Source organism: Tenrec ecaudatus, chromosome 6, assembly GCF_050624435.1.
Source record: "Tenrec ecaudatus isolate mTenEca1 chromosome 6, mTenEca1.hap1, whole genome shotgun sequence".
Classification (NCBI taxonomy): domain Eukaryota; kingdom Metazoa; phylum Chordata; class Mammalia; order Afrosoricida; family Tenrecidae; genus Tenrec; species Tenrec ecaudatus.
The window spans coordinates 57,294,520-57,309,195 of NC_134535.1; the positions used below are offsets into that span (position 1 = coordinate 57,294,520).

At 40.6% G+C, this 14,676-nt stretch overlaps 1 protein-coding gene across 1 annotated transcript in view; it reads right to left on the reverse strand.

The window, feature by feature from the left end:
* Window positions 1-4,645: 4,645 nt before the first annotated feature.
* Window positions 4,646-14,676, reverse strand: part of TRHDE (thyrotropin releasing hormone degrading enzyme) — a 524,500-nt gene continuing 514,469 nt past the window's right edge. Inside the window, exons 18-19 of the mRNA XM_075551269.1 lie at window positions 13,533-13,614; window positions 4,646-8,066 (exon numbers count right to left, since the gene is read on the reverse strand). Coding sequence (XP_075407384.1) covers window positions 7,923-8,066; window positions 13,533-13,614 — 226 coding nt within the window. The 3' untranslated portion in view covers window positions 4,646-7,922. The remainder of the gene's footprint in view (window positions 8,067-13,532; window positions 13,615-14,676) is intronic.

Genomic DNA, 14,676 nt, shown 5'->3' on the forward strand with positions numbered 1-14,676 from the left:
AGAAGGGCACAGTACAAGGAAAACACGATCTGCACCAAAGGAAGAACACCAGAGGATACGGGATAGAATTCTGCAAGATCAATGACTTCACCGTAATTATCTTTTCTCAAAAACACAAAGAGCAATTACACACGTGGACTTCTGAAGATGGAATGCATAGAAATCAAATTGAGTATATCTGTGGGAAGATATGACGGGGAAGCCCACTACTAGCAGCCAAAAACCAACCAGGGGTCATCCATAGAAGACAGAATCAGTGGCAAATATGTAAATTAAGGTTGAAGTTGAAGACAATTAAAATAAGCCCAGGAGAGTCAAAATAAGACCTTGAGCATATCCCACCAGAATTTCCAGAACATCTCAAGAACAGATTGGTATATTGAACTCTGACAAAAAACTTTGTGACCTGTGAAAGGACATCAAGAACATTATTTACAAGAAAGCAAAATATCACTGAAAAGAAAAGATCAAGGTGGATGTAGCAGAGATCTTGAAATTTGCTTTTTATCATTTAAAGTAGATAAGGGAAATAGAAGAAATGATGAAGTCAAAGTGCTGATCAGAAATTTTCAAAAGGCAGCTTGAGTAGACAAAGTAAAATATTATGATGAAGTATGTGAAGGTCTAGAGTTAGAAAACCAAGAAATGAAGAGCATGCTCAGCATATCTTAATGAACTCAGACAAATTGAAGCCCCCAGTGGCGACTGTATGGGGTTTTACGGAATGAAACAAGAAGCATCAATAAAAGATCACAGAATATACACAGTACCAAGAAGATTTAGTCAACATGCCACCATTAAAAAAAAATAATTTCATTAGGGGCTCACACAACTCTTATCACAATCCATATATACATCAATGTGTAAAGTACATCTGTACATTCATTTGCCCTCATCATTCTCAAAACATTTGCTCTCCACTTAAGCCCTTGGCATCAGGTCCTCATTTTCCCCCCCTCCCTCCCTGCTCCCTCCTCCTTCATGAGCCCTTGATAAGTTATAAAATATTGTCATATCTTGCCCTGTCCGATGTCTCCCTTCACCAACTTTTCTGTTGTCCATTCCCCAGGGAAGAGGTCACATGTAGATGCTTGTAATCGGTTCCCTTTCCAACCCACTCTCCCTCTATCCTCCCAGTATCGCCACTCACACCACTGATTCTGAAGGGATCATCTGCCCTGGATTCCCTGTGTTTCCAGTTCCTATCTGTACCAGTATCCATCGTCTGGTCTAGCCAGACTATCACGTTAGAATTCAGACCATGATAATGGAGGGGTTGGGGGTGGAGGTAGGAGTGGAGGAAGTATTCAGGAACTAGAGGAAAGTTGTATTTTTCATCGGAGCAACATCGCACCTTGACTGGCTCGTCTCCTCCGCTAGACCCCTCTTCAAGGGGATCTCCAGTGGCCAACAAATGGGCTTTGGGTCTCCACTCTGCACTCACCCCCTCATTCACTATGGTAAGATTTTTTTTGTTCTTTGATGCATGATAACTGATCCCTTCAGCACCTCGTGATCACACAGGCTGGTGTGTTCTTCCATGTGGGCTTTGTTGCTTCTGATCTAGATGGCCACTTGTTTACCCTCAAACTTTTAAGAACCCAGATGCTACATCGTTTGATAGCTGGGCACCATCAGCTTTCTTCACCACATTTGCTTATTCATCCACTTTGTCTTCAGCGGTTGTGCCAGGAAGGTGAGCGTCATAGAATGCCAATTAAATAGAAGAAAGTATTCTTGCATTGAGGGAGTACTTGAGTGGAGACCCAATGTCCTTCTGCTACCTTAATACTAAACCTAAAAATATAGGCACATAGATCTATTTCTCCATCCTCATATAAATATATTTGCATATGTACATGTCTTTATCTAGACCTCTATAAATGCCCTTTGCCTCCCAGCTCTTTCCTCTATTTCCCTTGACTTTCCTCCTGTCCCACTATCATGTTCAGTCCCCAACTGGGTTTCAGCAATACCTCTTCATTACATTACCCTTGATCATGCCCTACCAGGCCTCCCACACCCACCTTACCACGAATTTGGATCACTTGTTCCATTGTCCCTGGGTTTGTTAACATCGTTTCCTATGCCCCCCCGCACCTCCCCCTATGCCATGTCCCTCCGCGACTGTCAGTCTCGTTTTCTCCTCTAGATTGTTCATCCAGCCTATCTTATTTTAGACAGACCTGCGGAGATAATAACATGCACAAAAAGAAGACAGAGCAAAACCAAGCAACAATATACAACAAAACAACAACAAACCACTAACAAAGAACAAAACAAAACACAACAAGAAAGAAAAGCTTGTAGTTAGTTCAAGGATCATTTGTTGGCATTTAGGAATGTTTTCTAGTCCAGTCTGTTGGGGTACCATGCCCTGGCCCCAAAGTCTACTCTCAGCATTCCCTGGGGACCTTGCCGCTCCATTCCCTTGCTGTCCCGCTACACTCCCCCAGTGCTTTGCCCTGGTGTGGCGGGAACAGGTCAGGTGCAATTCCCACACTGTGTCACCGGTGCTGTCCCCCGCAGGGCCATGGGTCAGTGAGAGGCATCATGTCTCATAGTGGGGCTAGCCATGTAGTCCTCTCTGTTGACTGGCTGGTCTAATTGGGGTCATGGTCCTCAAGGACTGATGGGCCAGGATGTGTTCCACTCTCCTACTCCCCCTTCATCTGCTCCCGTGTGCTTCGATCAGACATGTCACCATTTCACGAGATACCATATGATCAAGAACCAATGGTGATGAAAGAAGAGATTACCCTGAAAGTATTAGTCAAAAAAGGGCTCCAGGAATTGGTGGAAAACCAAATACAATGTTTCAACAAGCAAATGACCCACTGGAAATACTCCCTTATCTATACCAAGATATTTGGAAGGCAGCTACTTAGCCAACTGACTTGAAGAAATCCCAATGTGTCTCCACTCCAAAGAAAGGTGATCCAACAAAATGCTCAAATTGTGAACCATATCACTGATAGCACATGGCAGTCAAATTTGCTGAGTGTCATATGATTGCGCAGTACAGTGGCAGCGAGCGCCGGGAGTTGAGTCCAGATTCAGAAGAGGACATGGCACGAGGGATATCATTGCTAGTGACAGATGACTCTTGGCTGAAGGTAGAGAATGACAGGAAGATGCTTGCTTTTCGGTGATTATGCAAAGACATTTGACTGGGGATCCTAGTAAACTATGGGTAGCCTTGAAAAGAATGGGAATTCCAGACCACTTTGCTCAGGAGGAATTTGTACATGGATCAAGAGGCAGTTGTGTGAAGACACAAAGGGAATACTCCATGGTGAAAAGTCCGAAAGGGCGTGTATCAGGGTTGCCATCATTCAATCTGTATGCAGAGCAAATGATCAGAGTTGCTGGGGTGTAAGGAAGAGAACTTGGCCTCGGGTTTGGCGGAAGACATTCACAACTTGCAATATGCAGAAGATATCACCTTGCTAGCTGAAAGTGAGGAGGACTTGAAGCATGCAGGTGATGATCAAAGATACAGCTTTATGTATGGATCACAGCGAAATATAAAGAAGACCCAAATCCTCACAATTGTACCCATAGGTAACAATATGGTAGATGGAAGAGACTGAAGTTGCCCTGGATTTCATCTTGCTTGTATCCACAATCAGCACTCATGGAAACAGCAGCCAAGGGGCGAAATGATGAACAGCATTCCTTCACCTGCTTTACAAGACGCTTTATGAGAGTGTTGAGAAGCAAGGCTGTTACTTTGAGGACTAAGGTCCAGCTGACTCCTGCTATGGTGTTTTTCTATTGCTCCATATGCACGTGTAAGTTGGACATTGAATAAGAATGACTGAAAAAGGATACAATTGAAATATGGGCCATGGAGTTGGTCTGATTTGATGGCAGCATGTTTGGTTTGGTTGGTGAAGAATAACGGAAGTACTAAGGACGGCCGAAAGAACAGTTTTGTCCTGGATGAAGTACAGCCAGTGTGCTCCTTGGAGGCAAAGATGGTGAGACTTGATCCCAGGTACTTTGGGCATAACCAGGAGAGACCAGTTTCTGGAGAAGGACGTAATACTTGGTCACGTGGGAAAAGGCCCTCGGAGAGATGGACTGACACAGTCGGTGGAAAACATTAGACTCCTTGTCAGGCGGCACAGGACCGGGCACTGTGTTGTTCTATTGTACACCAGGAATCAGAACAGACTGGAAGTCACCCAGGAACAACCACTCAAAAAAGTGGGTGGTCCAGAGCCACATCGGAGCTCTGCCAAATAAAGACCCGTGAAGGGCTACTCCAGAGCAGGTGGCCAAGGAACAGCTAACTGCTGAGGTACCGTCCGATGCTACAGCACCTGTGGTGGTCAACAACCAGAGACTCACTAGACGACAGCTAAGAATGACGCATATAACATTTCCCTTACTAAATGTAATCTAGTACGGTTGTTGCATAAAACTGTAGTTTTTCAATTGAGTCTATGTACATAGCAAAAGTTTGCCAAGTATGTTTACAGAATATTATTTTCACTGATTCTGATGGATAACCATCCTACTGATAGACTAACCAGCAGTCAGGACAGATAGAGACAAAGATATGTTTCTGAGAGAAGCAAATGATCAGTATATTAAGGTTTTAATAAAACAACTCAATAGAAGAAAAAAGAGCTTACAGTGTTGAAATCCGTGGATGTTGCAGACAGCGATACTTATGCTGATCACAGTAAATGCTGGGTTAGAGTTGGACCCAGTTGTTTGATATCATACAAATTAGAAATCCAGACAGCAAAAAAGTATGCATTTATTGTAGATAAATTTTATTAGGTATTCTAATGCTGCTTCATATAGTTGGAAAATGTGTGCAATGTATGCAATGGAGAGAGAGGTATTCTAAGCATATTTTTGTATTTTAATCCAAAAAGGGTTGTCCTGAGATACTTGCAGTTGTATGTGTAATCAAAATAACAATGATCAAATATTCCAAAGATTGACTTGTTACTCTGAGTCTCAATATCCTCAGAAGGACATTGGGGTTGATAAAATGTATTATGTTTTGTGAGGAATGAAATATAATAGCAGATGTAAAAGTCCTTGGAAGATGACATACAGTATATAAACGTATAGCATCATATTAAACGCCTTGCAAAATATTGGCTGGAAAATACTAAAACTATTTTACCACAGAACTCAAATACAATATAAATGAAAGGAATTTAAGCTCTAAAAATCCATATTATTGAAATTCAAGAATAGACCTAGCATTATAGATATTTATATAGTTTCAAAATGTCAAAGATCACAAGCCAATTTTAAAGGAAGGAATCACTTTGTGAAAGTTGGAAATAAAAACTAAAACATTTTATTTTCAAGGTGGCTAGATCAGTTTTCCACTCAGTGTGGTAGCTAATTTAATCCTTTCCAATTGAAACCAAGTTTTGTTGTTATATGAATACACATATTAAGACACTAAAAATTTTAAGCCTACAGATTGAACACTTTGAAACAATGTGTGATTTCATGTATATTATGTTTGTAAAAGCAAAAAAAATCAGAAGAAGATAAAATGTCTGTAGAAAACAGAACTTTATAACTACATTTTACAGAGTATACCAAGAAATACCACTGGTCATCTTATTATTTTCAAAATATTACTTATTTATATAACTAAAAAACTTTAAAGTCTGGTATAATTATCAACAGTGCAAAGGATAAATTATTGAAAAATGCATAAAGAATGCCATCTCAGTGTCATTATATCACCATTCTGTAGGTAAAGTTTGTCTGAGGTATTGAACACTGCACATATAATACACATAGGGTTTGACAGTATAGCTGAAACCAGTTGTTCAAAGCCACTAACATACTGAAAATGAGCTAGGATTATTAGCAGTAGGGAGGAAAAAAGAGGTTTAAAGTTCTTTCAAATGCAAAACTAGAAATGTGAATTTAATTTAAAAAAAACCCACAAACACGAAGTTGGTTTTGTTTGTTTTTTAGTAAACCAGTCAAAATAAGATACCACCTTCTAAGTTTTCATCTTCTCTGTTGCATGGATCCAAGGGTGACATAGTACATATTTGGAACCTAGATGGCAATCGACTATTTCTCATTGTTTATAAAATGATATATAGTAAAGGAAACATCGTGTTTGATAATGAAGTGAATTTTAAATTTCATAGTAAAAATTGCCATGCCTTGTTGAAACAACTAAGAGTACTTGGTTTCATGTGGTTAGAGAAAACAAAATCCTGAAAAGCTCAATTCAGAGTAACAGGTAAAATGGATAAGATTCAATTTTAGGTCATATGTGTGATTTGGACTAACGAATTCCTTCTCTTTTCTACAAATTTAAAATAAATTGGAGATGTCTAAATTTTTGTTTCCAGTATCCAGTAATTATCAGTTTGAGTATATTTGTTTCATTGATTTATAAAAGTATAGCAGTGCAAGGAAATAGGCAATGATAGACTTATGATATACGGTAGTTATGTATTGATATTTTATAATCATACTTAAAATATACCCATTTTAGAACATTTAAGGAACATTTAGAGAGCTGGCCTATTGGGTGAGCATACCATTTTGTAAACATTTGTGCTACTTTAACATAGCCATGAAAAGGGCTGATCATAATCCCCCAGGAGAACAGACTTGTCCACACCAACAGAAAAGCCTTACACAGTAACATACAGGAAGTCACTTCTCATGTGAGCAGTGGGCCTAGCAGCTTAAAGGCTCCTTGAGTCTAAGGGACTCCCTTCAGGCAGGGCTGCTGCTTAACGGAGAGTTGGGGGACTGCAGACGCAAAGACCAAGACAGAGGAACCGTTTTCGCGCTCTGGATGATGGAACTTGAGAGGAGAACACAAATAAGATGGAAAATAAACACTTTCTGCGCGTTGCCAACTATAACTTTACAGCATTCTTTTACATGACACACATTTGGATCCACATTTTGACAGATTCCATATCTAAGATTCAAGGTTGCACTTATTGAAGAGAGCCGAAGCGTAGTTCATTTATACATAACATTTGTTGGAACTTATCTTCATGTAGTAGAGCACACCTATTGTCCAGGAAGTAGACAAAACCCTTGATAATTGAGAAATTCATGAGAAAATTTTCAGGAAAGGTGGTGTTGAGATAAATGACTTTAAGCCTTTTTAAAGTCTGCATATCTTTATAAAAAAGGATAAATTTTCTTTGATCAGAAGTAATTCTTTTACACATGTGAAGTGTACAACATACTATATACATCGGGGGTTCCCTATGTACATATACATATGCATACATTATTTGTATGCCTTTTTTAAATGTATACACAGCTTTAACTCAAAGAAAATGAGTTAGCAACACAATAATCATTGCCTGACAATCCAAGTGCTGAAATCAGTGACACTGACACCCTAAAATGTAATTTGCACTTATAATTAGGAATAACTCCCTTTATACTTCCCATTTTAAATTTCCTTCACTGCAACACTGATTGTCATAGATAATCTTTGTGCTTTTGCATAATGCCCATTCTAGATGTAACATATATTCACATACAACATTGGACATGTTAAGTAATCATGCTAGAACACAGGCAGGACCTGACAACCATGCACAAACTATTCTGAATATGTTTTCCAAAGTGGCTGTGACATTAACATGCATCATCACTTGTGTTTGGTCCTGTACAGCAAGGAACGCAGAGCTGAAGGCATCATGGCCCGTCTCCCTTGCAGAAACGTCCTTAGAGGAGAATGCCCAATAAGATAAAAAGATAGCCTGAAAGAAACTAAAATAGTCCCCCAAACAAAAACAAAACAGAATGGCAGTAACAACAAAAATGTCCTCCCACACGTTAACACTTTGAAAGTCTGGCCACTTTTCACGCGGCTCGTAGTCCTCACTTCACATCATGCAGGTCTTCTCAGAAAGTCCCAGGTGAGTTGTTTATGAGACACGTCAGTGTCGCAGCGCTTTCCCCAGCCACTGGAAAAGCTCGTCTTGGAACAGCATTTTCCAGCGCACGTTGGTCTCCACGGTTTCCACGGCTCGTGAGAAAGCAGCAGCAGCTACCCCATCATAGTTCTTCATGAAATTCTTCAGCTGGAAATAGAGTTGTTTCAAAGGTAAGCTTCCGTGTTCATTTTTAGACCTTTTGTCCAACATATGTGAACGAGAAACTATTGGAGACCAAGTGTCCCAATCACTGCAGAAGACGCATGTAATCTGTGTGAGCTAGCCTGGCGATAAAGGCAGTATGAAGACCTATCAAGTTCACTCTGACTCACGATACCCCCCCTGTAGGCCAGGGTCGGGCAGAGATCCGCATCTTTGCCTGTAGTATGATAGCAGATAGGTCAATTCGATGTGATGCTTGCTTTCGGAATGGGGTGGGGGGGGATACATCTAAGAATGGAAACAGCTCCGCGTCAGGCCTTTTGTTTTGTGAATGGATATTAAAAGGGACACAGTTAGCAGATCTTTCCAGACTCTTGATGAAATGTGGCAAACGGTTAGTTCTAATGAGAAAGAATACCAAAGGTTAAAAAATTCTCCCACACTGAATATCAAAATAAAGTTTACTTTTTGGATAGACGGCAGTCTCGGGGCTTGGCACTGCCCCGAGGGCAAGGAAAGCGCAGGATATTGGGTAGTGGGGGGAATATAAGACGAGGTCTGAATGACTAACGACATTGCAGTCGCCTCAGTCACTGGACTTGGAAAGACAGGAGGAGGATCATGGTCTCCTTTAGCTACAGAACGTACTTAATAAAAACACAGTATTGTTAACTGCTTTGTCATAATTTTTATTGATCTGATTTTCTATGGAGACTTCACATACTCTGGGATCGGGGATTTAGCTTCAAGATTAAATACATACGAGCAGTTTTTCTTTTTGTTCCATTTGTTTTAAGAAACTGGCAGCCAACCAACAATTGAAATGCTAATAGACAAATGTGAAAAATCAACTTGTAACACAGAACCATTATGAGACGTAATTAGGGAGGGTGTGATTCATCACATGGTGGGCGCCACATGGACTGTATGCTAGGGTTTAAAGCAGGGAAGTGCAATGCATCAAGATTGGTTCAGGGGAAGGGAGCAATGGGGAGGGATTTAAATGCAGTTAATTATACCTTTCTGAATTAATTTAGAAATTGGTACATGGATAGCTTGGTTTATGACAGAATAATTTTACTTCTATGGTATTGGTGCATTTTCTTAATTGCAAAATTGTCTACAAAGCCCTGTAACCGGCAGGATTAGCAATGGATAATCATAGATCAGAAATATATCTGTTTTAAAAGTACAGAAGGCATCTAGTTAAAGAATGCAAAATATGCTATCTATATAGATCATAAGGAATGATCTCTGATGTCTCTTCTGAAATGGATTTGATATCGAGCAAATGTATATATAGTAAAGAGAGGAGAAGAGAAGGATTGCTATTCATTATGTCAGCCACTGTATCCAATAGTTCAGGCACTGTGTCCCGAGTGTGGAGCTAGAATATGCACACACATTAACATGTCCCCAGGGAAGTCTAATGGAAGCACTTATAATTTAGCTGATTAGCACAATTCATTTTAAAATTTTATTTATATATTTACCCTAAGAATCTAGTCTGTCTATATCTTTAAAATAACAACCGATATATTTGATATTTTGAATATAGATTTTCACTTATTATAAGTATAATTTTACAAAATGGCACTGTTTTCATAATGCTTGCCAATTAGAAACACACACACACACACACACAGCAAAACAAGAAACATCTACTCCTTTTAAAAATTGCCCTGCATTATCACATTTTTGCTTAGGCATTCACGGAATAAGCCAGATAGTGACAAATTACCCCTTAGCAACTTTGACTTTGTGGAGCATCCTCTGGCCTCTGTAAGAGATAGTAAGCAGGTCTGGACGCAGGAGGTAAAACTCTTAAGTCTTCCTCAAAGGCAAACTATGGGTTTGAATATGAATGCGCTATTGACCAAGAACAGTAGGTCAGATTATTCTGAAAGAGAACTCTGAACAGACAAACTGGCAGCTTTCTGGGGATTCGTTTCTTAAATCACTATTTAAGAGCACTAAATACTTCCCTTGTGAGCACAGGGAGCCCGAGGTGACTCATATGCATTTTAAGAATAGCTTGTTCATTAGAACACATCTGGTCCACTTTCCATATTTGGCATAAATTGACTTTATTCCCTGTATTTCTCAATAGCTCTTCTGGCAAACATGTGGTCTGAGCAGCCATCTAACTAGTCCTATGGCACGGGGATCTCAGTGCCCCCACCCCCGGCCCCAGCTTCATTTTAGAGGGTGTACGACCTAAGAAAGCCACGTGGCATTCCAGTTAGCTCATTTCTGCACACACTGGTAGGTGGTTTGCTGCTGCCAGTTTTAAAATGGAGCGTCTAACTACATATGCAACGTTACGCTACGATGCAACCGCGTGTCCAGTTTAGCCCGTGCCAGGGGCTATTGCGCTCCTTCTTTTTAGCATGAAATTTGTAGGCGTTGAAAAAATCTCTATTAAAACATTTTAGGATTTTACACGAGAACTTCTATTTTAGGGCAATTTATACGCTAACATCACATATTTAATTTGCTCTAGAACTGTAAAACATAATATACTCTTAGTAACTATGCAAATGAATAAATTTAATTCAAATGAGTAGACGGAAATTTTCCATTCATGAGACTTAGATTTTTCACATGAAACTGTAAATGTGATATCAATGTCGATATTCTTCACGGGAAGTACTTTGAAATAGGTTCCAGAGGTTAGAGAAACCGTGGTTTCCATGTTAGAAACTACTGCTTGAGGACCAGTCACTGGAAAAATGGCAAAGACCTCTGCCTTGCACTTCTACGGACCTGAAAGGAAGGAAGTGACGAAAGGCTGCTTATGGAGAACTATTATTCTAGTTACCAGAGCCAGCCTTTCGGAGGACAGGGCAGGTTTCAGGTACTAAAAGGCAGAGTCAAGGATGATATTGTGGAACAGTACCATCTTTTCTATTGAATGGGCCTAAAACTAATGTGGAGGAGCCTTGATAGCAGCCTTGGGCTGCTGCTAACTTCGAGGTTAGCAGTTCAAAAGCTCCAGTAAAGGATCATAGTCTTAGAAACCCACAGGGACAGTTCGACCTTGACCTCTAAAGGCCCTCTGGCGCAGAATGGACTCAATGGCGGTGAGCTGGGTTTAAAGCTGCTGGGAATCATTACAGGCCTAAATGAGCCCTCAAGATCTATAAAGGTGCTGCTTCTCTTTGGATATAATAGCCCTTACAAACGACAGCATGAACATGGCATTGGGCACATTGGGTTTCTGCTTATGAGGATCACGGACTATTAGAGAATGGAAAAGGATTTCCCTTGTCCTTGCTCGACTCGAGGAAGAAGGGGTCACAATACAAATGAAGCCCCATGCAATCGACAATGGCCCCCGATGCTATAAACTGAGTAGATGAGGAAAGTATGCAAGAGCCTCAGGCAGCAGCTCCTAAACTAGAAAGTCAGAGCCCGCAGTTCCTAGTGGGGAGATTCATGGCTCACTCCCCGAAAGCCTTTATTGTGAATTTAGCGACTTTGTAGATAACAAAATGAAAGTCCTAATTTCGTTTCATATTTGAAATGACACCTCTCAAGAAGGGGCATCTCAGAACATGTAAAGCATCGATGAAATAAAGTAACAAAAATTAAATATATAATTAAATCCGTGAACTAAAGGGGCTAGTATATAAAGTTAATTAAATGCCGATTTACAAGATCTCTTTTTCATGGCCTGGGTATATTATGCAATCAAGGAGAAAGAGGAATGATATACGGTGACAGAAGAGCTGAGAGAGGGAAGACAGGAGCACGTGAGCAGTCAGGGAGGAGAGGCGGATGGAGGGTGCAGCGAGAACAGAGAAGCATGAGAGAAGAGAAGGAGGAGGCGGCATGAGTCCAAAGAGAACGGAAGCCCAGGGGACACAGGGCAGTACCCGGAGAGGGTGTGTATGGGGGGGGCTGGACGGGAGGGGACGGAAGGGGAGGGGAGAGAGAGGGAAAGAAAGATCTTTTGTTTCTTGGGTTCACTTCAATGTCTATACACGTTGTGCATAAAGGAATCTTCATGCCGATTATTGAATGTAAAATCACAAATACTTCATTTAAAATCAGAGAAAAATTAGAAGCTATCATTAATTTAACTGCTTTTTCTGGGTCTTAAGGATATGAAAAAGTCCTGCCCATTTATCTTCTTTTATTTTAAAGAAAGAGTAAAATACATGCTGAGATTTTCAAAATTAAATCACTCGGTGTTGGGAACACACATACCAGGAATCAACATTGAAATTCAAACCATCACAATCAGAGAATCAGCTTAGGTTAGTGCACGGCTTGAAATAACTCAAGTTAGTGCTGGGGGAATAATCACGGAGGAGTGGACAATATTATGAGATAATAAAATGGTGCCACAGTTAATCTTTCTAGGGGCATGTTGCCTAATTGCTAAGTTCTGGGTCACAGCATCGAGTATTTGTATTAGTGAAAAACGAGGAAATCATTGCTCACGAAGTCAAGGCTCGGTTATACTTGATCATAGAGGAAAGCCTCAGGAGAGAGAAGAACACTATTTGATGCATATTTCATTTTAATAAATTCAAATATTTCTATTGTTTGCTCTTTCCTCTGCCACCTGCTTACCCCTCCCCACCATCCCCTCCCACTTCTGTGGGAGAAGAGCTACTAGACAAGTGGGTGTGCTTTAGTGTTCAGAGAAATCAAGCTCGAGGATACAGGAAACATTATATACCGCACAAAGTGGACATGAGCCTTCTAAAAAATGAAGTGTAGTTTAGTGCATTTCATTTGTGATGGCAGTGAGCAGCTTTTATGCAATGGATCCATCTCAAAACATACTGCTGAAGAGGCTCCTTTCAATACATTTGAATCCATCCAGTGCGTCACTCTACATAGCCTGAAACACTGCTATCACGACGAGACATGGCTTTGAACCAGTGGGACGGATTCCAAACTCCGTCGTTCAGCACTAACGTTGGTCTCCTTCGCATCCAAATGAAGCGTCATCGCCAAGATTGGTTTGCACTTTGGTGTATTCTAAACTGGGTTCACAAAATCAGCGACAATTGGAACAAAGATTTCTGGAGAAGTTTTAGGGCTCCCTGGTTTGAAACCATTAAGATGCAATCTCTTTTGCAAGCAATAAAGGATCTGAGAAGGAGCCGGTGGTGGGGTCGGCAGGCCATGGCTGCCCATGGAAATGTTCCCTGTTTGCACCCACCGGGGTCTGCATTGGAGACAGAGGAGGCCATAGGCGTTTACAAAGACTCACGCCTCAGCGGCCCTCAAGAGCAGCTCTCTCAGTCCCGCGGGGTCTCCAGGAGTCATAATTGACTCAACGGCAGTATATTATTATTATTTTAATGATCTGACTAAAGTGTTTTTTAACATTGATGAGTGTGTGTTTGTAGAAAGGAAAGGGTATACATTTTGAAATGGTTTAAAGTTCATCTATAATCATATGTTTATAAAAGAACATCTTAAAATATTTACCTCCTTGAGTTCTCCTTCAGTATTAAGATATTCTGTAACTCCACTGATAAGCTTGGAATTCATAAATAATGCTTCTCCATACCTCAAAATAGAAAAAAAATAATATTACTATAGGCAGCAGTTTAAGAAAGGTTAGTATGAAGGTATTTTCAGGTTATTCTCAAGGGTAATATTGACCAATGTTGAACAATATTATCTTGACTGCCCTTAGAAAGTCTTGAATTGTCCCAGCTATTTCCCTAAGGGGATTCCCTATTTCCCTAAGGAGTCCTCTGGTAGAGTAGGATTCACAATGGGCTGCTAATGGCAAGTTCAACAGTTTGAAACCACCAGCTTCTCTGGGGCAGATAGATGAGGCTTTCACCTCTCATAAATATTTGTAGCTTGGAAACCCACTGAGGCAGTTCTACTTTGTCCTATAGGATCTCCATGAGTCAAAATCAACTCGATGATGAGAAAGGAGACAATCATGGCTATGGGATACCTTCAGATCCATGAGATTTGGCTCAAAGTTTTCTGGTACATGATCTAAGATATTTATGCATTAAACTACTAAACAAAATGGCAGCACAAACCTACCCAGAGATGCCTCCAAAGACTAGCAATTTACTTTGGCAAGGTCACAGTCTTGAAAACCTCTGGGGCAGAGCTTTTCTGGACACAGAATCCATTTGACGGGGAACTAAAAACAATTAGCTGTAGTAAATGGGCAAGGCCAGCAGTTCAAACCCATTACCTGCTCAGCAGGAGAAGAGGAGGCTTTCTGCTCCACAAAAGTTTTACAGCAGCAGAAACCAGGAAGAGCTGTTCTATTCTATGAGCCTTTACAAGTTGGAATCCACTCAATGACAGGGACACCGAGGAAACAAACTTCAAAGGCTCCCTGGTATCACAGAGGTTAGTTCTCTGCTACTGAGCAAAGGATGAGGGTTGGAACATCTGCCTCTCCATGGGAGCAAGGTGTGGCAATGTGCTTTTATAACATCGGGTCCCTATGAGTCAATATTGACTCCACAGCAGTGAGTTTTGTGTTTAATATGCTTATAACCCAGTATGCACTGGACTGCTAACCACAAGGTTATCAGTTCAAAGCCACCAGCTGCTCCAAGGGAGAAAGTTGAGACTATCTGCTCTCACAAGTCTC